Source organism: Herpailurus yagouaroundi, unplaced genomic scaffold (genome assembly GCF_014898765.1).
Source record: "Herpailurus yagouaroundi ecotype Mexico unplaced genomic scaffold, PumYag 140, whole genome shotgun sequence".
Lineage (NCBI taxonomy): Eukaryota > Metazoa > Chordata > Mammalia > Carnivora > Felidae > Herpailurus > Herpailurus yagouaroundi.
In genome coordinates, this window is record NW_024412395.1 from 40,285,318 (window position 1) to 40,311,709 (window position 26,392).

At 39.4% G+C, this 26,392-nt stretch overlaps 1 protein-coding gene across 1 annotated transcript in view; it reads right to left on the reverse strand.

Annotated features, from left to right (window-relative positions):
• CCDC148 (coiled-coil domain containing 148) overlaps positions 1-26,392 on the reverse strand; it is a 253,948-nt gene that overhangs the window by 136,789 nt on the left and 90,767 nt on the right. Inside the window, exons 9-10 of the mRNA XM_040475151.1 lie at positions 10,398-10,536; positions 7,373-7,579 (exon numbers count right to left, since the gene is read on the reverse strand). Coding sequence (XP_040331085.1) covers positions 7,373-7,579; positions 10,398-10,536 — 346 coding nt within the window. The remainder of the gene's footprint in view (positions 1-7,372; positions 7,580-10,397; positions 10,537-26,392) is intronic.

A 26,392-nucleotide genomic window follows, 5' to 3' on the forward strand; every position in this document is an offset into this window, starting at 1 on the left:
CCTGAGAGGGATTAGGAACCAGTGAAGTAATGAGAGAAGAATAAAGAGTAAGGATAGAAACCTGAGGATAGCAGGGTTTTAGGATTGTGCAGACAATGACAAATGCACACACAGACTAAGTATTCCTCAAAGATATGGGAAACAGAATAATATTTTACAAGCTGAAATAATATTTTAGAACAAAGGGTATGTGGTCAACAGTGAGAAATGAAGCAGAGGTCTACTAAGATAAGGATGCTAGAGCACTGACAGGATTAGGTAATTGGGAGGTCACTGGTGACCTTGGGGAGAGGAGAGGATCTTGACAGAGTAGGGCAGTCAGAAGTCCTGAGAAAATATAGATTATTCTTTCAAGTGCTTGATTTCAAAGAAAAGGTTAGAAATTAGGAGGTGCCCAGGAGCTGGAGGATGATTTAGAGCCAAGAGAAGGTTTGATTTGAATAAGAAAGACTTAACCATATTTATGGGCTGGGAGAAATACCCACATAATAAGAAAGAAAATAATCAAAGGAGATAATCAGTAGAATCAAGTTTCTAAAGTGTTTAGATGGGTCAGAGTCCCAAACACTGGCAGAAGGACTGGATATGAACATGTAGAAAGCATCACATCCTGCATCAGGAGGAAAGTGGGGGATTAGCAGAAGACATAAAGACATAGGGTAGGGGGCAGGAATTAGGGATCTATCTCATAACTCCATGACTTCATTTTTTTTGATAAAGTAGGAGGTAAGTTGCCTCCTCGGGGCATGAAGGGGAGGGTGTATGGTACTAGGTAAGGTTATTGAAAGGATTGGTGACCTTTTGAAATAGTCATAAGAGGAACGGGGAGAATTGGCAAACTAAGGACAGGACTAAGGTCTCTCATGTGGCATTCAGAGTCCAGATGAAGGTGACTTTTCCTTAGTAGCACTTGGCCACCCAGCATGGATGCAGAGAAAGTCAACTGTAAAGCAGATCTGGGAATGAGGTTTCCCAGCCATGGCGTAGACAAGCATGCCAAAAATCAAGCACACAGCTAACAGAGTGGTCTAGGCTGGATGGTGAGGAGGGGCTGGTGGTGTGAGAGAATTTAGGGGATCAAAGAGTGGGTTTGGTGGTAGCAGGAGAATGAGAACTCTTCTTCCCTGTTTTCCTCTCACCGCTCCGGTGAGAGGCCTGCACTCACTACCACATCCATTACTGATAGAAAGCCAAAATAAAACAGAGAAGGAGGGAAAGAGAGAGAGAAAACTCATTATTGCAAAATTCCTTTAATGCTTTTCTTTAAAGGCACGAGTCATCTAAATCATCCCCCAAAAGGCTTTTTAAATTCCAAGACTAAGAACAAAATTATGGTTAAACATTTAATTAATGTTTATTATAGCTAGCATGTTAGTTTTAAAAGGTCAAATATATGATACAATGAAGTAATATTTTTCAGATTCTGTAGGTCTATTTTATAGTGCACTGGGGCTCACAGTATAATAAATATCTTCTATTATTTTGTAAGATTCTTGTATGCAAAGCTATGTAGGGCCAAGATAATTTTGAATTTCAAGTCAAATGAGCTGGCATGAACCTTAGGCAAGTCACTTTATCTTTCAGGACTTTAGGTTTTAGACTTGTAAAATGAAGGATGGGGGTAAATTTCAAGTTTCCTTCCAGGTAAAAACAAAATGAGTATAATTTAATATTTTAAATTACTATAGAATTGATAGGATTACTCCTTTTCTGTTATGATACACTTGTGTTCACAGCTATAATTTATTAAGCCTCAGTCCTCGATCAGGAACACAAACTCAAATGATAACACCATCTCTATGGGAAATAGAATCCATTTTGTATCACAGTTTACATTATGTCCCACCATCCTCTGCTCACATTTACTTTTCGGAAACTTCGTTTCCAAAGGTTCAGAGATATTTGTTCACCATCTTGTGACCATGGGTGTCTGAGGAGGCACCATATTATATTGCTTCCAAAAACCAAGCCCCTGATTTCACTGGGTAGGTACTCTGTTGCAGCAAACCCTGCACATCTCAGGTTTGTCACTGGAGGTAACATGACAAAATGACTATAAAGCATCTATTAGAATGCCTGAAATGTAGGGAACACTCCACAGTGTATACACAATACACTGAACAGCATTACATGTGGGAAATAATCAAAACACAGCATTATTTTTGTCCCCCATTTAGAGATTTCTCCTGCCACGAGATGAAAACTAAGCAGAACCCATAACTCACCCATGTTACAAAGGGGCCCACAGTCATAAGTCACAAAATACAGTCTTGACTCAAAATTAAATGGTCTGGTTCCAAGAGATTCATCAACTCTTCCCTCTTTATTCAGATGATGACATCTCCTTTCATTCCCTAGATGCTTAGACAGTCAGAGTGCACGGGCAGGAGGGAAAAGGGGACAAGATGTACAGAAGAGGACAGCAGAGTTCTCATGAGATTGGTGACCGATGCCGTCCCAAGTAAACCTGGCAGGTGGTTAATGCTGACTCTTGCCCTCCTACCAGTTTTATTCCCTTGATTGATAGCTGGGCTGTTTTTGGAAAAATTTCCCTAATGTGGGTCATGTACATTGTCTAACTACTTCTCTTCCACCTATCAGGTTCCCATTTATTGCTATTCCACCCCACTTTTTTGGGGGGAATCCCCTCTCCTTTGGCAGGAGCCCTGTTGGGCAGAAAAATCTCAAGCAGGATGCCTTTGAAAATGACCCTGTGCCATTAGCCAATGATTTCTTAAATAGAGCACATGAAAAATTGATAAATAGTATTTCATGAGCACGTTCAGCTTCCGTTTAGAATGTAAGAAGCTGGAAAGATTGTTGCCTCCCACTTTAAGCACAAGAAAAACCTGAATAGCCTACATCACAACTTCTCTTGAACCCATCAGAGAGCTGAGGTCAGAGGGCAAATAAACCTGAAATTTACAGAAAGGCAGATGTCTCCAAGGAGAGAAGCAATCGTGGAAACTGGCTTACTTGAGACAGAGCACCTGGGAAAGACACAGCCACTGTAGAAGTGGGTAAGAAGATCGCAGCTAATCCTCTGTAATGGGTTAATAGTTAAATTTTTACAATTTGCTGCTGTCATAGACATGAGAGTATAGAACTCGTGAAAGTTATAGACATAAGGGGAATTTACACCCCCTCACAGGCTTTTTCTCCACAAACTTCACAGAAAGCTCCTAAGAAAGGTCAGAGTCAGGGGAGGTGTACAGAGGAAGCCTCTTATGTTAGCACAGGTCTAAGAGACATGAACAAAACCCCTATAGAACAAAAACCGCTGGGGTGCCTGAATTGTTCAGTCGGTTGACACTCAGGTCATGACTGTTTGAGCCCTGCATCTGGCTCTCTGCTGTCTGTCTCTCTCTCTCTCTCTCTCTCTCTCTCTCTCTCTCTCTCTCACACACACACACACACACACACACACACACACACAACTCTTTCTCTCTCATAAACATAAAAATAAACCTTAAAAAAAAAAGCCCCTGGGGGGGGTGGTAAGGGATGTAGACCCATTATAGCTGGGGAAAAAACAAAAAACAAAACAAAAGAAACCCACCTCTCCTGGGTGGGAGCAGGCAGGAAGATCTCTCCCACACAAGAACCACCATGACCCAAGGCAGAGTTTGTCTGCCATGGGGTGGAGGGCAGGATCACCAAGCAGGTTCTAGTCCCAAGACCAAGAGACAAAAATCTTGCCTGAGACTGAAGCTGAACCGAGAAAGCAGAATGCCTCTCCCCTACCAGGCCAGGAAGTGTCTAGTAAGAATCTACTGCAGGGGAAGGAACAACAGTGGCAAGTGTCTCCCAGGCACAGGCTCACAGGGGAAGCTTAAAGCCCACGCCCACCATAAGCAAAGTAACACAAATTGCCAAAAACTGAAAATAGGTCATAAATGGATAAACTGTGCTTAAGCCCAGGCATGGAATACTACTCAGCAATAAAAAGGAGTTAATTATTAATACACATAACAACATGGCTAGATCATAAATGTATTATGCTAAGTGAAAAAAGCTAGACCCAAAAGTCCACATACTGTATGGTTATGTTCCTGTGACATTCTGAAACGGCCAAAAGTATAGGGATAGAGATCAATAGTTGCCAAAGGCTGAAGGTGGGTGTGGGGTTGAGTACAAAGGGGCATGAAGGATTTCTGAAGGGTGATGAAGCAGTCTATACCTTGCTTGTGGTGGTAATTACATGTCACGCATTTGTCAAAACTCATGGAACTGTACACTAACTATAAAAGGATGATTTTACTGCATAAACTTATAGCTCAGACATTTAAATAAAAAAAAAAAAAGAATTTCGGGGCGCCTGGGTGGCGCAGTCGGTTAAGCGTCCGACTTCAGCCAGGTCACGATCTCGCGGTCTGTGAGTTCGAGCCCCGCGTCGGGCTCTGGGCTGATGGCTCAGAGCCTGGAGCCTGTTTCCGATTCTGTGTCTCCCTCTCTCTCTGCCCCTCCCCCGTTCATGCTCTGTCTCTCTCTGTCCCAAAAATAAATAAACGTTGAAAAAAAAAATTAAAAAAAAAAAGAATTTCATTAAAATTAAGAATTTTTTGTTTATCAAAGGACACCATTAAAAGAGTGAAAAGTCATAGAAAAAAAAAGAACTTGCATGCAGAATGTATAAAGAACACAGATGAATAAGAAAAAACAGACAATCCAATAGAAAAACAGGCAAAAGTCTTGAGTGGGCATCTCACAGGAGCGGATATCAAATGGTCAATATGCAAATGGAAAGTGGCTCATAATCTATTCTGAATGTAGATGAAAAGCACATAGGGGTACCACTACACATACACAAGATAAGCTACAAGTAAAGATTGGCACTCCCAGTGTTGGTGAGGATGTGGAGCAATTGAAACTGGTTGAAAATGGGTATAACCACTTTGGAAAACTATTTGGCTGTATTTTCTAAAGCCAAACACACCTGATCCAGCAGTCCTACTCCCAGGCATTTATCCAATAGAAACGAGTGTATATGTCTACCCTAAGACATATTCAAGGGTGTTCACACAGCACTGTTATCATGAGAGCAAAAGCCTGGAGATAACACAAATTTCCATTAACAGGATAACATATAAATAAATTGTAGGACATATCTACAATGAAATACTACCCAGCTATAAAGAAAAACAAACAATTCCAACATGCAGCAAGAATGAAACTCAACAGATATGATGAATGAAAGAAGTACAAAAGAGTATATACTGTGTGCTTTGAGTTGTATGAAATTCATGAATAAGCAAAACTAATTTATGGTGATAAATTCAGAATAGGGGTTATGGGTATGGGTAATATATACTGAAAAGAGGCATGAGGGAACCTGAGCTACAGAAAACGTTATATATTTTGATCTCAGTGGTTTTTACATGGGTAATATATATTTGTAAAATTTCATTCAATTGCACACTTATGTTTCTGTGCTTTACTGCATGCATGTTTACCTCAGTGCAATACAATAAAAAGAAAATATCCCCCACAGAGTAGATGAAAGGCTAATGACAATGTGTACAAATTTAATACAAAAAGACTATGAGTATATAAAGACTTGTCCCAGTCCCTGACCCCTGTGTGTTTCTTATCAGCCACGGATGGAGAAGAAACGAGCATTAGATCTGTAGCCCATGGTAGATTAGACTTGATGCAGCTTCTATTCCTTCTAGGTCCCAAGTTTACACAATGCCCCAAATAATATCTTTTTGTTTACAAAAAATGCAGAGCAGGCATTTTTCCTCTAATTTTTTTTTTTTTTTTTTTTTTGGTTTTGTTTGTTTCACAGAGAGACCATGAGTCAGGGAGGGGCCAAAAGAGAGGAAGAAAGAATTTTAAGCAGGCTCCACGCTCACCATGGAGCTCAATGCTAGGTTCAATCCACAACCCTGGGATCATGACCTGAGTGAAAATCAAGAGTCAGCCACTCAACCAAGTGAGCCACCTAGGTGCCCCTCCTCTAATGTTTTAAAAGGGACATTTGTTTTTATAGCTATTTTTATATTTCATAGCTATTTTACAGCTATTAATTGCTATAGTGTAACAACTACCAGGTTACCTTTTTTCTACCAATAGAATCAAACTTGTTGCTCTATCGTTCCCCTACCACATCGTTTATCAGTAAATAAAGATTTGTGTACTTTACTGTGTGTATGCTGTACCTCAATACAATTTGGTTTTTTTTCTTTTTTTTCTTTTTTTAATTTTTTTTAACGTTTATTTATTTTTGAGACAGAGAGAGACAGAGCATGAACGGGGGAGGGTCAGAGACAGAGGGAGACACAGAATCTGAAACAGGCTCCAAGTTCTGAGCTGTCAGCACAGAGCCCGACGCGGGACTTGAACTCATGGACCACGAGATCATGACCTGAGCTGAAGTCGGCTGCTTAACCGACTGAGCCACCCAGGCGCCCCAATACAATTTGTTTTTAATGGTCCTGCCAACAACACTCCACATGGGGCCTCCAGGACTCGTGCACTATGGGGAATGCAGTTATTCCCAACACAGAAGCCATCCTTGTTTTCAATTCTGCCACGGAGGCAGCTCCTCTATTTCCCTGTAAGCATCAGACACCAATCTTTAAGCTCCAGCTGCAGGAGATGCCCCCTAAACTCTCCAAGCCACCCTGGAGGACCCTCGCTGGGTGTGAGGAAGAGGAGCACCCCATCCGTTCCCTCTTTCACTTTGTTGAAGGCTCTTACACAGCCCATCGAGATCTCCTCAACATATCTCTTCACAAATCCTCTCTTTTTTTTTTTCATAATTTTACCTTTTTTACATCTTTAGTGTGAATGAGAGGTCCCAGGGTGTTGGAGCCAGAATCAGACTTGACTTTATGGTTACATTCTACATTTCATTCAGCACCTGTCTCTGGTGTGCAGCATTTGTGGTTTGTGTTGGATATCTCTCAGTCCAAACGTAAACATGAACCTCTTGGTTCTTGGTAACTTCCACTTGAACCATATGAAATTATTGATTGTTGATGACTGTTGATCTAAAAGAATCACGATTTCATATGGCTCAAACTAACAATTTTTAGATTTTTTAAAATGTTTATTTATTTTTGAGAGAGAGAGAGAGCACAAGTGGGGAAGGGACAGAGAGAGAGGGAGACACAGAATCTGAGGCAGGCTTCAGGCTCCGAGCTGTCAGCACAGAGCCCAGTATGGGTCTCGAACCCACAGACTGCGAGATCATGACCTGAGCTGAAGTCGGATACTAACCACCCAGGTGCCCCTCAAACTAACAATTTTATTGAAAATTAAATTTTTAGAGAAACTGAACTTTAGGTTCAGTTTGAACAAAAGGGAAAGTGGGTTCTTAAATGAATACCAGGGCAAATCCTGAAACACCTTTAGCAGAGCACCTCACCTTGGCTTTCAGATGAGCACACAGTTCCTGTTGCTTTCTCCTATCCTTTGCCAACGTGCCCTCCATGGCATGTGCTGCACAGGCCTCAGCAAGTGTCAGTACGGCCTTCTTCATAAAGTCTCTCCTGTTCTTATTCCAATTTGATATCAGGATCCTTCGCTGCTCCCTAGCAAAGCGATACTGATCACAATATTTCTCATGTTCCACCTGATAAGAGATGGTAAACACTTATTATGAAACTGAGCCTGTGCTTTATGTCATTGTTACAAAATGAATTATAACCAATGATTTTGAAAAATTGGGGACAAACATCTTAATATTAAATGTAGCAACCAGGACAAGGTACCAGTTCTGTAGTTCTGAGCTTATGGCTAACTGGTGACTAAGGACCAGCTTATAAGTCCTAGTTTCCTCGTATAAGATAGAGTCTGATGAGGCAGCCTTAACACAAGTTCCACATCTATGTGGCAATGAACCTATGAACAGAAAGCATTGCTTCCCCTACATATAATTTCAAAAATACTCCATCTTAATTTTTTTTTTAACATTTATTCATTTTTGAGAGACAGAGCATGAGTGGGGGAGGGGCAGGGAGACAGGGAAACAGAATCAGAAGCAGGTTCCAGGCTCTGAGCTGTCAGCACAGAGCCCGATGCAGGGCTCGAACTCATCAACCGTGAGATCATTACCTGAGCAGAAGTCAGACGCTGAACCGACTGAGCCACAGAGGCACCCCCAAAATACTCCATCTTTAAATCAGATTGGGTATCTTAACAATTACTTAAAGTTCATCAGTTAGATACATGCTAATAAGCATAAAGTTCTATGATAACCCTAAAAATTCAGTCTGCCCTTGATTACTGAATGTCCAGGTGTTTGTATGTCTAAACTTGAAGGAATTCCAGCAATGATGTTAGCTCTTCCCATCCTACACTCCTGATGGACATGACATTCTCACATGGGTACTGGTAGTTCCTGTTGGCAATGCATCCCAACCATGGGAGACCTCAGAGCTCTGAGGGAAAGAATAGGAATGGAGATTGCCTGAGTGCCTGAGTAGTTTGAAAAATCTTTGTAGGTGATTCTGAAATGCTCCTTATATTTTTTTTTTCAACGTTTTTTATTTATTTTTGGGACAGAGAGAGACAGAGCATGAACGGGGGAGGGGCAGAGAGAGAGGGAGACACAGAATCGGAAACAGGCTCCAGGTTCCGAGCCATCAGCCCAGAGCCTGACGCGGGGCTCGAACTCACGGACCGCGAGATCGTGACCTGGCTGAAGTCGGACGCTTAACCGACTGCGCCACCCAGGCGCCCCTGAAATGCTCCTTATATAAAGTTGTGTCTCCTAAAGTTGAGAGCCACACTGACCTACATAATTCTTTATCTTGCTAGTATAGACCACATCTCTGAATTTGGTACATTATTTAGCCCCTAAACAGCAGGAGAAAAGAATCTAGCAAGTAGGATAAGGTTGTCCTAAAATAATAATTTAGATGGTTAATCAGGGACATGATAAAACAAGCTATGGCTTCAATTAAACCAAATATCAGCTACCAAAATCTCCTCTGGAAACTTCTGAACTTTGTTCCTAAGAGCCAAAAATATACTTAAAATCTGTCAAACACGAAGAAAGGAAGCATATACCATGCAGAAATGCATACTAATGAGCCCAATATAAGAGGTGAGTATAAAAATCTTTATCATGTTAATAGCGGGTAAACATAAAAATTTACAAACTTAAAAATGACAGCTGGTCAGAGAAACAAATAGAATCAACAAGGAATAAAGAGAAAGATCTAATTTAATAAACTAAGACCAAAAGAAACTGGAGTGAATTATTTATTGTATAACATGTTTTTCATAAAACAGGTATCTGTTATAAAGGTGAGAATTAAAAACAAATAGTTGTTGGGTGGGGCGTGGGGGTTAGGAAAGGATAAGAAAGGATGGTCATACTAGCTGTGGCCTCTGCTCCGGTTTCTTCATCTGTAAAATAGGAATGCAAATAGTACTTTTTCACCTAATGTTATGTGTCTTACAGCAGTTTAGATGACTGATATAAGGTAAATTTGATACACATGTTGGTCTTATTACTTGCTTAATTTAAAACAACTACAAAAATGCAAAGTATTTGATAATATTTTATAAGCATGGCCCATTTAGAAGTTAAGACTTTCACATGTGTGTTTACATATATGTTTTAAGGTGAGTTATTGTGAAGTTAATTGGTGACATGGTAACTTCTGTTTTCTTGTCTTTGTGGCCTTATTAACTAGAGAATGAAACAATAGTCTCCCAGGCCCTTCTCAGGGAAATTTCAGTCATGACTCTGAGTTCTAACTTGGGGCATGTGTTTCAGACCTGACTAGAGAGATCAAGCAGAATTGTCGAGGTGGAGATTATACACAGAAAAAAGGCTGAGATGCGCAGGCTTTGTGGACAGATGAGCAAGCACCCCATTTTCAGGCAAGACCCAGAGATTGCAGAACCTCTGAGGGTGGGCCAGTGACTGCACAGACCCCTAGAGGTCAAACACTAGCAAAGCAACCCAGGGAGCCACAATAAAGATCTCTGGGGCAAGTAAGCATGGGAGAATATATGTGGCCTGAGGGGTTCTCCACCTTCTTATGGATGATATAACTTGAAAAATGAGAGAATTTCAGGGCATTTGGGTGCCTCAGTCAGTTAAGTTTCAGCTCAGGTCATGATCTCATGGTTCATGGGTTTGAGCCCCATGTCAGGCTCTGAGATGGAGCTAGATGGAGCGTACTTTGGATTCTGTGTCTTCCTTTCTCTCTGCCCCTCCCCCTACTTGTGTGTTCTCTTTCTTTCCCTCTTTCTCTCTCAAAAATAAATAAACATAAAAAAAGAAAAATGAGAGATTTTCAACCTATAACCCTATTGTTTTCTAGAGTATAGGAAAAAATAATTTTTAGACCACCATTGTAGAAATACAAATTTTGCTTAGTTATTATGGACCACTGAAACAATTTAACTTGCTGTTATTAGGGTCCAGCACTCACCAAATCATGCCTAGATTTGTGAGGAAAATATCTTTGTAACATGTTGAGATACAGAGTCCTTCTACCACAGAGATCTGCAGGATACTGATCCAGAACAGCCTGGTAAATCCATTGGTCTTCTTCACTTAAGTGGAAATTTCTAGAAGCAAGAAAAATGTCACAACATATTGTTAAGCAATCATGGAGTTTGAGGGAATTCACACTGCTCAAGCTATTAGCAAATGGTACTGATTATAGAAAACAAAGTCTGGGGTGGTTTATTTATTTTTTTAATACATTAGCCAAATTAAATGTGTGCTATAGAAAATGTTCTAAATTCTAATAACACAGTGAGTTCTTCAATCCTTTATGGGTCTTGCCATGAGTTCCAGGCATAATTTCAAGAAGTTGCCAAGTGACATAATATTTTAGAAGTATTTATTCTATCTTGCCAAAACAATATTTTAAAAACCATGACCAATGGATGAAATAAACAAATATTGGAAAATAAATTATTAAGACATACAGGCTAAAAAGGAATTTTTATTCCTGGAGGAAAACACAAATGTAGATGATTAAATGAACAATTGTACAAAGGAAATTAAGGCCTGAGGAAAGCACTAACTTAGGATTTGACTTTAAAACAAGTCTAAAATGATCATCTATTCTCTCAAGTTCTCACTTTGTGGGATTAAGACTAGATATTGTTAATGAGCAGATTACCAATGGTATTAAATTTCAGACCACTGAAGAAATCATTTGTAAATAGGAGCTCTTCAAGGTCTTATCCAATAATATGTCTACCTGCTCCAAAATGCCTTTTGCATTTCAGAATACTCGTAGGCACTGGCCTGGTTTGTGTTCTATAGAAAGAATTAGCAAAGCCCTATGCAGAGTGAAAAGGTTGCAATATCAGCTTGATTTCTAATCTGAATTAATGTCTCTTTATTATTCTGGGTTTATTTGCATATTGTTATTCCTGTTTAATAAATTGGAATAATCAAATACAGATGCAATCAGAGTGAATATTATTAGCAACAAGTATTTATTTGATCCAAGATGGAGACTTGCTATTGTTTATTTCTACTATATCAATGATCTTCTGCTTTAAAGTTAATTGTGCAAATCACAAAATTTACATAATATGTCTTCTATGCCCTTGAAAAATATTTGACAATTGAAAATAGAATAAAGATCTCTTTAAATTAGTGATACAAATGGGATTCCACTGTCCTCATACAAGGTTACCTAGTTTCTGTAAAGCATTTCAGTATTTCAGTAAGTAGCAAGAAAGAAAAAATTCTTTTTCAAAGATAGTCTTCACTAAGCTCTATAATGGGAAGAAAAGAGGGTTGGAGGTGTTCTACCAGGAAGAAGCATACTCTACAGTTCTTCTGTATGATGTAATAATCTATTGCAGAGAAAGAATTTAAGATGAACTCATTCATCGAACACACTGAATGCATTGGTTCTGTCTGAATCAGTTATGAACGTGTAGACAGTAGAAGGCTTCTGCAAACAAGGTATTTCAAATAGGGGTATTAAGCCTGCAGAAAGGCCTGCATAAACACCCTCAAGTCTTCATGGACAATGCCTCAGGTCCTCTCTCCAGGAACTCATTTTCATTTGTGATAACAAAAATGCATTTTAATAGCAGAGTCAGCCACATAAATTTTTTAATAACATTTTTATGTTTATTTTTTCTATTAGAGAGAGAGAGAGAGAGAGAGAGACAGTGTATGAGCAGGGGAGGGGCAGAGAGACAGACACAGAATCTGAAGCAGGCTCTAGGCTCTGAGCTGTGAGCTGTCAGCACAGAGCCTGACACCGGGCTCAAACTCACAAGTCGTGAGATCATGAAGTGAGCTGAAGTCAGACGCTTCACCAACTGAGCCACCCAGGCACCCCGTCCACATAAGTTTTCTTTTCTTTTCTTTTTAATGTTTTTATTTATTTTTGAAGGAGAGAGAGAGAGAGACAGAGCATGAGTGGGGGAGGCACAGAGAGAGAGGGAGACACAGAACTCGAAGCAGGCTCCAGGCGCCAAGCTGTCAGCACAGAGCCCGACCCGGGGCTTGAACCACAGACCATGAGATCATGACCTGAGCTGAAGCCGGACGCTCAAACGACTGAGCCACCCGGGCGCCCATAAATTTCCTATTACTACACCACAAAAAAACAAAAAAGAATAGGCCTGAAGTCCATGTCTTCATTTATGAATTTCAACTGTTTCTCTAATCAAAGGGACTTGAACATGACTCCCCACCTTTATTTGATTACAAATATAGATGTGTGTGGTGGGTGTGTGCTGAGGAAGGGAAAATAATAGAACTGAGGTCCAGTAAATTCTCTGTTCTTTTAAGTTGTCATTCATCTATATAGCAGATGCTGTTGTTGCCTTGTTGATCTCCCTTGTTAACCAGAATTCCCATCACCAAGATGCTGATAATTCACAGATGCACCTCCCTTTTCTGGAGAATTTGCCCTGGACCAAATGGGAAGTGCCTCACCGAGGAGGCTTCTCTCCCACCCGTTCTCGAGGGCCAGTTGGAACCAATGTTCAGCTGATACGGGGGTACCAAAGTCCAGCCTACTTGCCTCACGATAGAAGCAATTCCATGATACCATTCGTGCTCGAGAGTTTCACTGTCGCAGCAAACTGCAGCCCATTTCTACTGAGATCACCTCCATGCATAGATATTTCCCCCTCCTCTTTCCTTCTTCCCTTACCATCCTTCTCCTGAGAGTATTGCCCAAAAAATCACTTGTTCTTACAATTCCTGTCTCAGCTTTCCTTCTACAGAACCTGACCTACGATAATCTCGAAGCAATCTTACCCATAATTTTCAAAAGCAGTTTTAGTCCTTTGGTAAATGGAGAAGTACTTCTAAGCTAATTGCTTTGATGATCTCTCATACTGAATGGTGGCACAAGATTGCGGCTATACTCTAAGAGAAAGTGCAAATAGCAAACATTTACAAAAATGCTTTTCAAATAAAAGCACACATTAACGGGTGTACATTGCCATAAATAAATGTAGCAGCAGGAGAATTTGTGGTACTGAGTGCATTTTTATATACTGTGTGAATGTATTAATTAGGTGCCATTTTAGTGACATTAAAACCACTTAAACATATGAAATGATAATATAACAGTAAAACTATTTCAAACCACGTATGTCACAAATGATCCATTTTTGCTCTTCTTATTGATTTTAGAACCCTCACATCTCAACAGCTTTTTCCAATTACCATAATTACGCAAATTGTAAGTCATTTTTCTAATATACATAGAATAAAAACTAAAAACAGGCTTTAAAATGATATATAAATACTCACAATATTATTATTTTAGAGTATTTATAGCCATTTCCAGAGCCACAGGCTTAAATTTTGAGGCAAATATTCACATCAGCAATAGTAATGGCTCAGTCATACATATCCATTAGGATGCAGTTGGTGAGGGAGAAAGCTCCCACCATAATATATACACTGAGTCTTCTGGATAGTAAAAATCTAGGAGGAATATTCAAACATAAGAGCCTCTTCACAATAACAAAATAGCTGTACCCTTCTTAGCCTCTAAAATAAAATAAAATTTAATAAATCTGCATTTCTAACTTCCAATCTGAACATTACCTTTACTAATCAAACATCTTTCCATTGTGCAGAAAAAATCTATGTAAGATAGCTAAGCCATATAAAATAACTAAGGTTAGCTTTTACCTTCCTAAGTTCTTGTTTAATTTAGTTGCTCTGCTGGTGATTATAATGACAGAAGTAGCTAAACCACACACCTATTGAAAAATATTCTGATCGCTTACCTATTTTCTCAATTTGGAAAGTGACTCCATAATTTTAAAGAAAAGTTTAATGAAGGCTTATAAGTCATCCTAAATTTTTGCAATTTTTAAATTATCTTTAGACAAAATATCTTTGGCAGGTTTGTATAATTTCTATTCTTTTTGTCCATCCAAAATTTCTAATTTCAAAGGTTTCATAACTTTCATCTTTATAACAGCACACCAAGATTTTACAGTTTCCAGGTGTATCATGGGCACTTCCAACACTTGAGGAAATTCCAGACTTCAGAAGTGTGAGATAGCCACCACTCGATCCCCACCCACTGTTCCTGCCCCATAATGAAGTCCCATGATACAATTTCATCATGATATCCTAGGATGTGAAACAAAATAGGTAATTCAGGAAAGGAGAACCATGGCTGTGAGAATCCAACCACACCAAGGCTGACTGTCTCCCTAATTCTACCTGTCTGAATCATTCCAGAAATCCTAAACTGACTCACAATTAACTTAGCTACCAATTTTCTTCTTAGTCATGTTTAAGCCTCTTCCTTAAGGTTCTGGCTCCATGACATCAAAACACATTTGTGGTGGGGAAGAGGTAGAGAGGCAGCCAATGGTGGCAAGCAAGGTACATAAGGGTAAAAGGTAGTTTAACACCAGGAGTAAGTCTATGAAAATAAACATTGTGCTTACAAACTGGCTCAAAGTTGTTTTATAATTTTCTGATAGTGAAGGCAGCTTTCCAGCAAAATGGTAGTATCTCCTGAGGCTACCTGATACATCAGACAGCTGGCTTGAGATTGGCAACTGGCCACAGTGAATCTGGCCCAAAGAAAAACTCTTAACTCTTCTAGTGTTAACGGTGGCAGGAGACACCTAGGGCTCCTCCACTAAGAAGCAGGATTGCAGTGAAACACTGGAGGATTAATGTGGATAAAATATAGCTCTGACATAATCTGCTTGTCTGCCTGTATTGGGTCTGACCCTCTAGAAAATACAGCTTGACTTTACTTTTTAATGTTATCTTTCCATATCAGACTCAAACACTGAATCTAATCAGCCTGGTTCCTGAAACTGTCTCTCTCCCCAACTACTACCCCACCCTACCCTCATTGTCCAAATATAAATCTATCTTTGATTTTCAGCCTGGTTGCAGGGGACTTCCTAGCTTTAGACTTGTTTCTGACCAAAAGAATCTCCTCCTTGGATTTTGTTTTGGTAAGTACATTGTCTTTTCAGGAGAGCCATTCCCACTCAGCAGTTCTCACCTTCAGGGTCCCCAGGGTCTGCCTTCTTAGGTGGGAGGTGACAGCCAGAATAAGGTGGGCTCTCAAAAGTATGGCCAGAATCCACTAAATTAAAGAATAACAAAATGGCCCATAAGGTAAAGCCAGAACTCGCATCAGCATCCAAAGGCACACTTCCTTCTTCTGAGAGGTGACAGGAAAGTGAAAATATGGCAGGTTTGAAAATTGATGGCACCCGAATTTCTTATAGAAGGGTTTAAGGGTATGAATCTGGCCAGAAGAGGAGGTTAAGTGATTTATTTGGAAGCTACACTTCCTATTGACATGGCAAGTATGCTATTTTTACTTAGATTTTTTTTGGAGTAGTTTTCAAAGAAAGCACAATTTTTTACTTGGAATGTGTATTTTTTTTATAAGTGGAGTATCTGGGATGATGGCATGCCTCCTAAACCATCCTTTGTCCCTACATCTATCTACACTAGTTTTAAGACACAATATTATTCCTAGTGGAAATTTTGAAAGAATATGATCATGATAAAACAGCCTGTTAAAAGTAAAACATAATGGCTCAACCACTCCATATGCTACATTTTTAATAATTATATTCATCATAAGAAGTGTAAGGAAAAGGTAACTGTGGCAGACATTGCCCCTACTCCTGCTCCTGCCCACCAGAATCCTAATTTTATTCAAGATCTACCTTCCCCATAGGGTCCCCACTCTAGGGAAGGTGAGCACCATCCCCAGCCCTGGGAGTAAATCTTGATTTATTTTAAGACATTTACAAACATCTATTCGTATGGTCAGTATTTGATCTAGGCAGGGACAAACAACCCATTCTGGCCAATGAAATGTGAGGAGAAGTCTTACAAGTCAAAGGTTTTCTAGCTTACAGGGAAGAAGAAAAGGTCCTTTTCTGTTTCTGTGTGTTGTGGTGGGCAGTGCTGTAGGAAGTCAGGGTAAGAGAATGCAGAAAACCAGGCTTCTCTGTTCTTGGGCTTCCCTACCTCTGTACTTTGTGGAAAATAAGGAATTACCTTATTGTTTAAGTGACTTTGGCTTGGGTTGGAATTCTTTTGCTTACAGCCCTAGATATCCTATTTGATAGCTAACTGAGGGGAATAAAAATGACTTTTTAAAATGTGGCATCCTGTGCTGGAGAGAATGTGGAGAAACGGGAACACTCTTGCACTGTTGGTGGGAATGCAAACTGGTGCAGCCATTCTGGAAAACAGTGTGGAGGTTCCTCAAAAAATTAAAAATACAACTACCTTATGACCCAGAAATAGCACTTCTAGGAATTTACCCAAGGGATACAGGAGTGCTAATGCATAGGGGCACTTGTACCCCAATGTTCATAGCAGCACTTTCAACAGTAGTCAATTTATGTAAAGAGCCTAAATGTCCATCGGCTGATGAATGGATAAAGAAATTGTGGCTTATAGACACAATGGAATACTACTTGGCAATGAGAAAGAATGAAATACGGTCTTTTGTAGCAACGTGGATAGAACTAGAGAGTGTGATGCTAAGTGAAATAAGTCATACAGAGAAAGACAGATACCATATGTTTTCACTCTTAGGTGGATCCTGAGAACCCTAACAGAAGACCATGGGGAAGGGGAAGGGAAAAAAAATTGAGAGGGAGGGAGCCAAAGCATAAGAGACTCTTAAAAACTGAGAACAAAGTGAGGGTTGATGGGGGGTGGGAGGGAGGGGAAAGTGGGTGATGGGCATTTAGGAGGGTACCTGTTGGGATGAGCACTGGGTGTTGTTTGGAAACCAATGTGATGATAAATTTCATATTAAAATAAAATAAAATAAAATAAAATGTGGCATCTTAATATTGCTTTGGAAGGAAAGTACTATGAAGGATGAAGAGATGCAGATCCAATGTATCCAGAGACCACCATCTACACTAACATTCCTCAGATGATTGGCAACAGACAGGTGTTCAACATCAAGGGCCATTTAAAAGACAAAAACCCAAAACTAACAAAAACAGCTCAAACTCAAATGAACAGAATCAGTAAAGACAAGATAATCTATAAACACATTATAAGCTCTATTTTTTTTAATTTATTTTTATTTCTTTTTAGCTTTTTATTTTTTTAATGTTTATTTATTTTTTCAATATATGAAATTTATTGTCAAATTGGTTTCCATACAACACCCAGTGCTCCTCCCAAAAGGTGCCCTCCTCAATACCCATCACCCACCCTCCCCTCCCTCCCACCCCCCATCAGCCCTCAGTTTGTTCTCAGTTTTTAAGAGTCTCTTATGCTTTGGCTCTCTCCCACTCTAACCTCTTTTTTTTTTTTTTTTCTTCCCCTCCCCCATGGATTTCTGTTAAGTTTCTTAGGATCCACATAAGAATGAAAACATATGGTAAGTTCTATTTTTTAACCCTGTTGAGCCAGAATTTGTCTCCATGTTACCATGTTATTCTTCATTTTGGGGAAGCAAGATTTTTAAGTGCAATACAGTTGAAGTGAATAAAGTTACTTACATAGGCATTATGACTCCATTTTCCAGGTTCAAAAACAAGAATAATAAAACTGGCCCACGTTGAGATAGCATGAGGAAAAATTTAATTAACCATAAGGACTTTTGAAATTTTATCTATTTATCTATCTATCTATCTATCTATCTATCATCTATCATCTATTTAAAGTAGGCTCCACCCGCAAAGTGGTGCTTGAATTCACAACCCTAAGATCAAGAGTCACATGCTCTACCAACTGAGCCAACCAGAGGTCCCAGGCTTTTGAAATTTTATTTTATTTTTTTTTTTTACTTTTTTTTCAAAGTTTATTTATTTTTGGGACAGAGAGAGACAGAGCATGAACGGGGGAGGGGCAGAGAGAGAGGGAGACACAGAATTGGAAACAGGCTCCAGGCTCTGAGCCATCAGCCCAGAGCCTGACGCGGGGCTCGAACTCACGGACCGCGAGATCGTGACCTGGCTGAAGTCGGACGCTTAACCGACTGCGCCACCCAGGCGCCCCTCAGGCTTTTGAAATTTTAAATGCCACATAAAAATGCTATCATATCACCTCAAACCAACTACCAGTACTCATGAAGAAAGTATGAGTGGATTAGAAGTCTGATGGTTCTCTTTCTCAGTTTATTATTTTTTAGACATTAACAATATTTAACTTAATGTTCTTGTATAGGCACTAATATGGCAAGTAGACATAAACCTATGAAGGTAGTGATTATAATTTCTTTTTTTTCTTCCCCTTCCCCTCAGGCCACACTCATGATGATAATTTATTACATTACTGGTTCTCCATAGTCTCAGTTCTAGTGATATGGTTTCCTCAAAAGGATTATATACATCCACAGTTGGACCTCAAGTTATAAGGAGTAGGAAAGCCTTGTTATATGCAATTGATTTGATATATAATATAGCATTATAATTCCTTTCTTGTCAAATTTTGACAAGTCTGTCCATAGAAGTTTTAATCTTATCTTTGTTTTTAGTTACATATATTTTATTATTTTAATAATAAATTCTATCTGTTTTATCCACGTTAAAAAATAACATATGTCAATTGTCCTGGACACAAATCTGTCAAGCTGCTATGTTCCCATTTTCTCCAATCTGATTTATTCAAGATTAATATGATTTCACATCAAGCAAAGAACAGAAGCCTCTCATAAATGGCTCTTACTCCTTCATCCCTTAAAACACAGATTCTTCAGTTTCCAAAACTATTAAAAATGTAGCCTTATACACCACTACACTGTGTAGTTTCTAGTTGAAACAATTATACCAAGAAGGTAGGTGTGGGCTGCAAAGATACTAACTATAAAGACTGTTGACCTAGAAATTTATAAGCACTATTCTCAGACATAGTTTCACAGATACATTTAAATAAACATAACATCCAAGTAAATATGCAGACTTTGTTATTAATTAAGCAAGGCAAACTCCAAGACTAGTTTTTAGGGTATCTTACAAAAATTGCATCCATTTGTTCTCTTGATAAAATGCATTCCACCATAGCCAAAAGAATTTAAAATATACTTTCTTCCCACGACAAACCCAAAGTAGGTTGAACAATCACCACATATGGCTTTTGATTTAAGAATCATAAAGTAATTGCGGGGCGCCTGGGTGGCGCAGTCGGTTAAGCGTCCGACTTCAGCCAGGTCACGATCTCGCGGTTCGTGAGTTCGAGCCCCGCGTCGGGCTCTGGGCTGATGGCTCAGAGCCTGGAGCCTGTTTCCGATTCTGTGTCTCCCTCTCTCTCTGCTCCTCCCCCGTTCATGCTCTGTCTCTCTCTGTCCCAAAAATAAATAAACGTTGAAAAAAAATTTTTAAAAAGAATCATAAAGTAATTGGGGCGCCTGGGTGGCTCAGTCGGTTGGGCGTCGGACTTCGGCTCAGGTCCATGATCTCGTGGTTTGTGACTTCCAGCCCTGCGTTGGGCTCTGTGCTGACAGCTCAGAGCCTGGAGTCTGCTTCGGTTTGTGGGTCTCCCTCTCTCTCTGCCCCTCCCCTACTCACACTCTGTCTCTCCCTATCTCTTTCAAAATAAACATTAAAAAAATTATAAAAAATTAATCATAAAGTATTTTCAATGATGTGTTTATTTTAAGAGAAAGATATTAAATACACATGACAAAAAATAAAACGATAGTCTACAACTACTACCTCCCTGTAACAAATATAAATTCCAAGCCAGGTTGGACCAATCCATGTTGGAATATGCCAAGAGAAAATGAGAGTTGCAGTGACCCAGGATGTTGCTCAAGTGGGTCATGTGACCTATGTGACTAAGTAACACACCAGAGAGAGACAGACAGAGCATGAGCGGGGGAGGGGCAGAGAGAAGGGGAGACAACAGAATCTGAGACAGGCTCCAGGCTCTGAGCTGTCAGCACAGAACCGGTGGCGGGGCTCGAATGCACAGTGAGATCATGACCTGAGCCACAGTCAGACGCTTAACCGACTGAGTCACCCAGGCACCCAATAGTAACTTTCAAGTAACAAGTAAATTGAAATAATTTAGTTGAGAAAATATGAAACTAGGGGCCTTGGCAATATACACATAGAGGGACAGAATTGTTATAATCATTGTTGATTTTAAACAGTACTCAGATTCTGATCTCATAAAATAATAGAATAATTACGGATCAATAATTAAAATTTAATATATCTATCAAACAATAACATAGAAATTACTTGTTATCACTCTATAGCTTTTGCTGCATATTGGCTTCACATCTGACATAGCTAAATGGAGCATCAGACAATTATATCTCATCTATATGATTGAGTCATCCAAATGTTAGGAAATTAAAGCCACAATCTCATCTGAGTCTAAAACAAGCAATTAAACTTGTCTTCACGTTACTAATGAAATACAGACTAAATAGAATCTAAATAGCTTCACACGTATTGAATAAAGAAATAAGTTCAATTGCAGTCAGATTTTTAAAAACTATGTTTTAGTAAAAGACAGTATCCTTTAAAGGACACTGTCCAAGATAGTAGCCATGAGCCACCTGTGGCTATTCAGGACTTAACATGTGGCTAGTCCCAACTAAGATGTGCTACAAGTATAATATGCAAACCAGATTTCAAAGACTTTCTATGAAAAACAGAATGTAACATATCTGATTAATAATTTTAATATATTGATTGTATCTTGAAACTATAATGTTTTGGAACTACTAAGTTAAATGAAATATATTATTAAAATAAATTTCATTCTTTAAAAAAGATTTTAATATGGCCACTTAAAAATGTTAAATTATAGGGTGTTAGATGGCTCAGTCAGTCAAGCGTCCAATTTTGGCTCAGGTCATAATCTCGTGGATTGTGAGCTCTGGCCCCGCATTGGGCTCTGCTGACAGCTCCGAGCCTCGAGCCTACTTTGGATTCTGTGTCCCCTCTCTCTCTATCCCTCCCCTGCACTCTCTCTCGCTCTCTCTCAAAAACAATTGTTTTTAAAGTTTTAATGTTAAATTATATATGTGGTCCACATCTCGCATTGTACTTCTATTGCACAGTACTTACTTATCTAGCAGTGAACACAATTTACCAATGTGATTGATAAATGTAAGTGCTCAAAGTGGTGTAGTGTGAGGGAAAAGCGTTCAAGTCAGATGAGCAGAAGAAACTCATTCTGCTCAGCTATCTGCTAGCTCAGAAACTTTGGAGAAATTGTTCACTTTCTACTCAGCTGTAGTTTTTCCATCTGTAAAATAGTTGTCTAAATGGCCTATGTTGAGGATTAAAATGGCATGTACTTGTCATGTCATGTAATGGGTGCTCATTACATATCAATTCACTCTTTAACTTGGATTTTTAAAAATCTGTGTTTTTGCTTTACAAACAGGAAAAAACATGTATGTCGAATTTATTTATGATTTTACTACCTGGGGATAACTACTGTTTTTGTTTATTTGGATAAGCTTCCAGTCTTTTTTCTGTAGCTACATAGATGTAGAAGTAACACTTTCAGAGGGAAAAGAAAAAAAATATGTAAGAGAATCCATTTCATACAAACTATTTTGTGGCCTAACCCTTAATTAAGTTGCATAGCAACATATTGCAGTTATTTGTGTCATTAAAATTTTTTAATATAATTATTAATGACTGTGGTATCCCATTACATGGATGGATCATAAATGATGAAGCTAATCTTCTGTTGGCTATCTAGTCATTTCAAAGATTTTTCTAGCATTAAAGAATGGGGGGAAATGTTGAATATCCTTGAAACCACCTATTTATTTCACTTCTATGATTATTCCCTCTAAGATTATTTCTAAACAACAATAATTCACATTTATAAATTTTTGATGATTTATTGCCAGATTGCCTTCCAAAAGAGTTTATATACCATTCATGTATAAAAATGCCCATTTCTTCCATATTTTCAACCTTAGATAATTTTTTTAATGCTTTACCATTTTGTAGGTAAAAATCTTTTTTTAAAGTTTTATTTATTGAATTTGAGAGAGAGAGAAAAAGAGAGCATGAGCAAGGGAGGCAGAGAGAGAAAAAGAGAATCTCAAGCAGGCTCCACACTATCAGCACAGAGCCTGATGCAGGACTTGAACCCACGAACTGTGAGATCATGACCTGAGCCAAAACCAAAAGTTGGATACTTAAACAACAACGCCACCCACGTGCCCCAAAATCTGAGTATTTTTTAAAAATTTTATTGCTTTGGGGCGCCTGGGTGGTGCAGTCGGTTGAGCGTCCGACTTCAGCCAGGTCACGATCTCGCGGTCCGTGAGTTCGAGCCCCGCGTCGGGCTCTGGGCTGATGGCTCGGAGCCTGGAGCCTGTTTCCGATTCTGTGTCTCCCTCTCTCTCTGCCCCTCCCCCGTTCATGCTCTGTCTCTCTCTGTCCCCAAAATAAATAAAAACGTTGGAAAACAAAATTAAAAAAAAAAAAGTTAAAAAAAAAAATTTTATTGCTTTGATGAGTAGGGAGGTCTTCGTAAAGTTCTTTGTCATGTGTATTTGGAACCACCCCCAGAGTTCCATGGACTGCCACTATGACATCTATTCACCTCTTCAGCACCTGCACCATGTACTCTGCATCCCTACCAGTTACTGTAGTAGATGAGCCATCAGTGTTTCTTCCCCTACTTGTGTACCAAATCCCATTGCTGGATTTTTCTCATCAGCATCAAATATAGTAATATTTTCCCCATTTTAAGCAAAACAAAAGACCAAGCAACAACATAAAAGTCTGGCCCTACTTTCTTGCTCTCCTTTACAAAAGAAATTCTCAGAAGAGTTGTAGGTACTTCAACTTTCAAGACAACATTCAAGGTTTTCTTCAATCCTCTCCTCCCAGTCACTTAAATCCAACCCAATTAGGCATTTGTTCCCAATGACTCAACAGTTGTTTGTTCTCTAGAGCCAAGGGTCAATTATCAGTCGTATATTATTTGACTTAGCAGCATTTACTCAGTGATGATCCTTCCTCAGCTTATACTCTTGACCACTCCCTCTCTACTTGCCTTCCTGGACAGCATAGTTCCTTGGTTTTCTTCACATCTCACAGATCTTTTCTCAACACCCAGTGTTGGTTACCCCTCTTCTTACTGACTCTGTAATGTCAGCAGATTCTAGGGATCTCTCCTTTGTCTCTTCACTCACTATTTCAGTGATCACACCCAATTTCATGGTGGTGACTCACAAACATGAATCTCCAGCTCAGATCTCTCTCCTGAACCCCAAAGTCATGTAACTGACTGCCTTCACAAATCTATACTTAGACATCTAATAGCATCTCAAACTCAATATGTCCAAACCTGAACACCTGATCTTCCACACAGCCTAACCCTACATCGTTTACAGTCTGCCTCATCTCAGTTGATGGGAACTCCATCTTTTCAGTTGCTCAACCCAAAAACTTTGGACTATTCTTTTGTTGTTCTTTTTCACGTGCCTAATGAACTCTATCAGCAGATGCTGTTGGCTCTAAACCCTCAAAATGTGTCCAAAGGCTGGCTATTTCATGCCACCTCCACTTGCTGATCCAGACCACCATTATCTCCCACCTAGGTTACATCTCCTAAGTGTCCAATCTTTTCTTGCCTCTCCCTGCTTCCATCTTAAACACAGCAACTCCCAAAGTGGTCCTGCTAAAATGTAAGTTAGGTCTTGTTACTCCAAAATCCTCTCACACTTCTGCTCCCAGTAGCTTTCCATGCCACTCATAGTAAAGTCAAGTCACTGTAGCTCAGGGAAATGAGGTGACTGGTACGCACTCCCAAACAGAGCCTACCTTTGGACCTGGGGACACAGTCATTCCAACCCAAACCAGTGAGCTGCTAAAAAAATAGAAAGAATTAAAATAAATGTTGGGATTAATGATGGCATCCACTGTCTTTAGCCCAATGAAAATTTTATAGTTTAAAAATGTCCCCCAGATATTTCAAACTTATGTCACAGCACTATGCATCTATTTAAAATAAGCACCCATCACTTGTGCTGGTATGGACATAAATGCACACAATCTATATGAATTCTCACAAGGCCTAATAACTAGACCCAAAGGGGAAAATGGCCTTATCAAAATCTTGGCAGATACTGGCAAAGTAGAGGTCCAGTTAATACTATAGCTAAACATATAATTCATTGTGCTCATTAGAATAGTACATTTACATGCCTTACTGACCACCAACCACAGATTGTTGATGCCGACCACCTCTGTATTTATTCAAAATATCCCAGTTACTCTCCTTTTCTTCAAAAAAAACTACTCCTGAAAACGCATTCAGTGTTATTGATGCTTCATCATTTATTGCCAGCATATTTGTAAAATAGTCTCTTCAGTTGACTCTTGCATATAGTCTTTATTTGGTCAGGATATATGTGTGTGTGTTTGCTGCTTCCCCTAAACATTCTAAGCCTTTTATTTTCTTTTTCTTTCCTTTTTTTTTTTTTCTTAAGTAGGCTTCACTCCCAGCGCAGTGTCCCATGTGGAGATTGAACTCATGACCCTGAGATCCAGACCTGAGCTGAGATCAAGAGTTGGGCACTTAACCTACTGAGCCACCCAGGCACCCCTTTTCTAAGACTTCATAAAGGCAAGGCCATATTCTAGTCTAGTCTGTCTGTTGACTCTCCTACCAAGGAGCTTAGCAGAAACCACTGTATGTTAAGGATTTCCCAATGAATCTTCATCAAGCAAAACATATCAGTAATTATATAAAATTTATTCTGGATAATTATATGTGACAGACTATTAAGCTAGAATTTATGAATCTATATTCCTCCAAAGTGAATTCCTACCGCTCCCTTAACATGCCTTGCCACTCTTACCTTCATTGTTTTCACCTTTAATTCAACTCAACGGAACAATCATTTATTTGAAAGCTGCTGTGTGCCAGGATGGGCCAGGTGCTAAGGATACAAATATTGCTAATAAATTATTTTGTCTTCAAGGGGTTTACAGTCTAGTCATGCAACATCCCTTCTTAGAATGTCCTCCCTACCTCCTGTCTTATCCAAACTCTGCTCATTCTTTGAACCTATAGCGAATTTTATTTCCTCCACTAAGCTTTCCTAAGCTATTTTTTCCTCAGTGTGCCTTCCCGCTGAAGAAAACTTAGCATGTGATGTATGTCCATCATATTATCTACTTAACCTTCAGTAATGGCAATAGAACTGTGTATCTCAACTTTTTTCTGAGTGATATAGCATTGTACAAAGGAAGAGCAGAAACTGAGTTCAGATGAAAAATAAGGTAGGAAAATGGGCTGTGAAGGATAGGTCTTAGTGGAAAGCATCCACTTCGGGCTGCTAAGGCAAACTTTTCCAGGTTTAGGAGCTGCTAACCTAGAAACACCACAATCCTAGCCAGATGTTCTAGGGGGACAAGATTCATCTGGGAGGAAGTGTAATGGGGCAGCCAACATGCTTTAAAAGGAAGGAGTCAAAGGGACACCTGGATGGTTCAGTTGGTTAAGCATCTGACTTCGGCTCAGATCACAATCTCGTGGTTCATGAGTTGGAGCCCTGGGTCGGGCTCTGTGCTGACAGCTCAGAGCCTGGAGCCTGCTTCAGATTTTGTGTCTCCCTCTCTCTCTGCCCCTTCCCCACTCGCACTCAGTCTCTCTCTCTCTCTCTCTCTCTCTCTCTCTCTCTCTCTCAAAAATAAATAAACATTTAAAAAAAATAAATAAAATAAAAGGTAGGACCCAAACTGATCTTCTTCATAGCTGTGAGAAGTAAGTGAAATGATTCATTTTCATAAATACCAAATAAAAGTTGTGCTGTCTAGTTAACAATAGGTTTACAACCTATTGGAAATATGTACAAACCCCTCCTCCTCCCCACAATGGAGTCTGAATCCCTTACACACTTCACTTCCTGTTTTTTCTTCCCCCTTCCCATTTCACAGGCTTATTTTCCACCAGCTTTGCAATGAGCATGCGCCAAAGAAGTCTGTGCGTCACCTCAAGGAGTATACATTTGTTCCAATC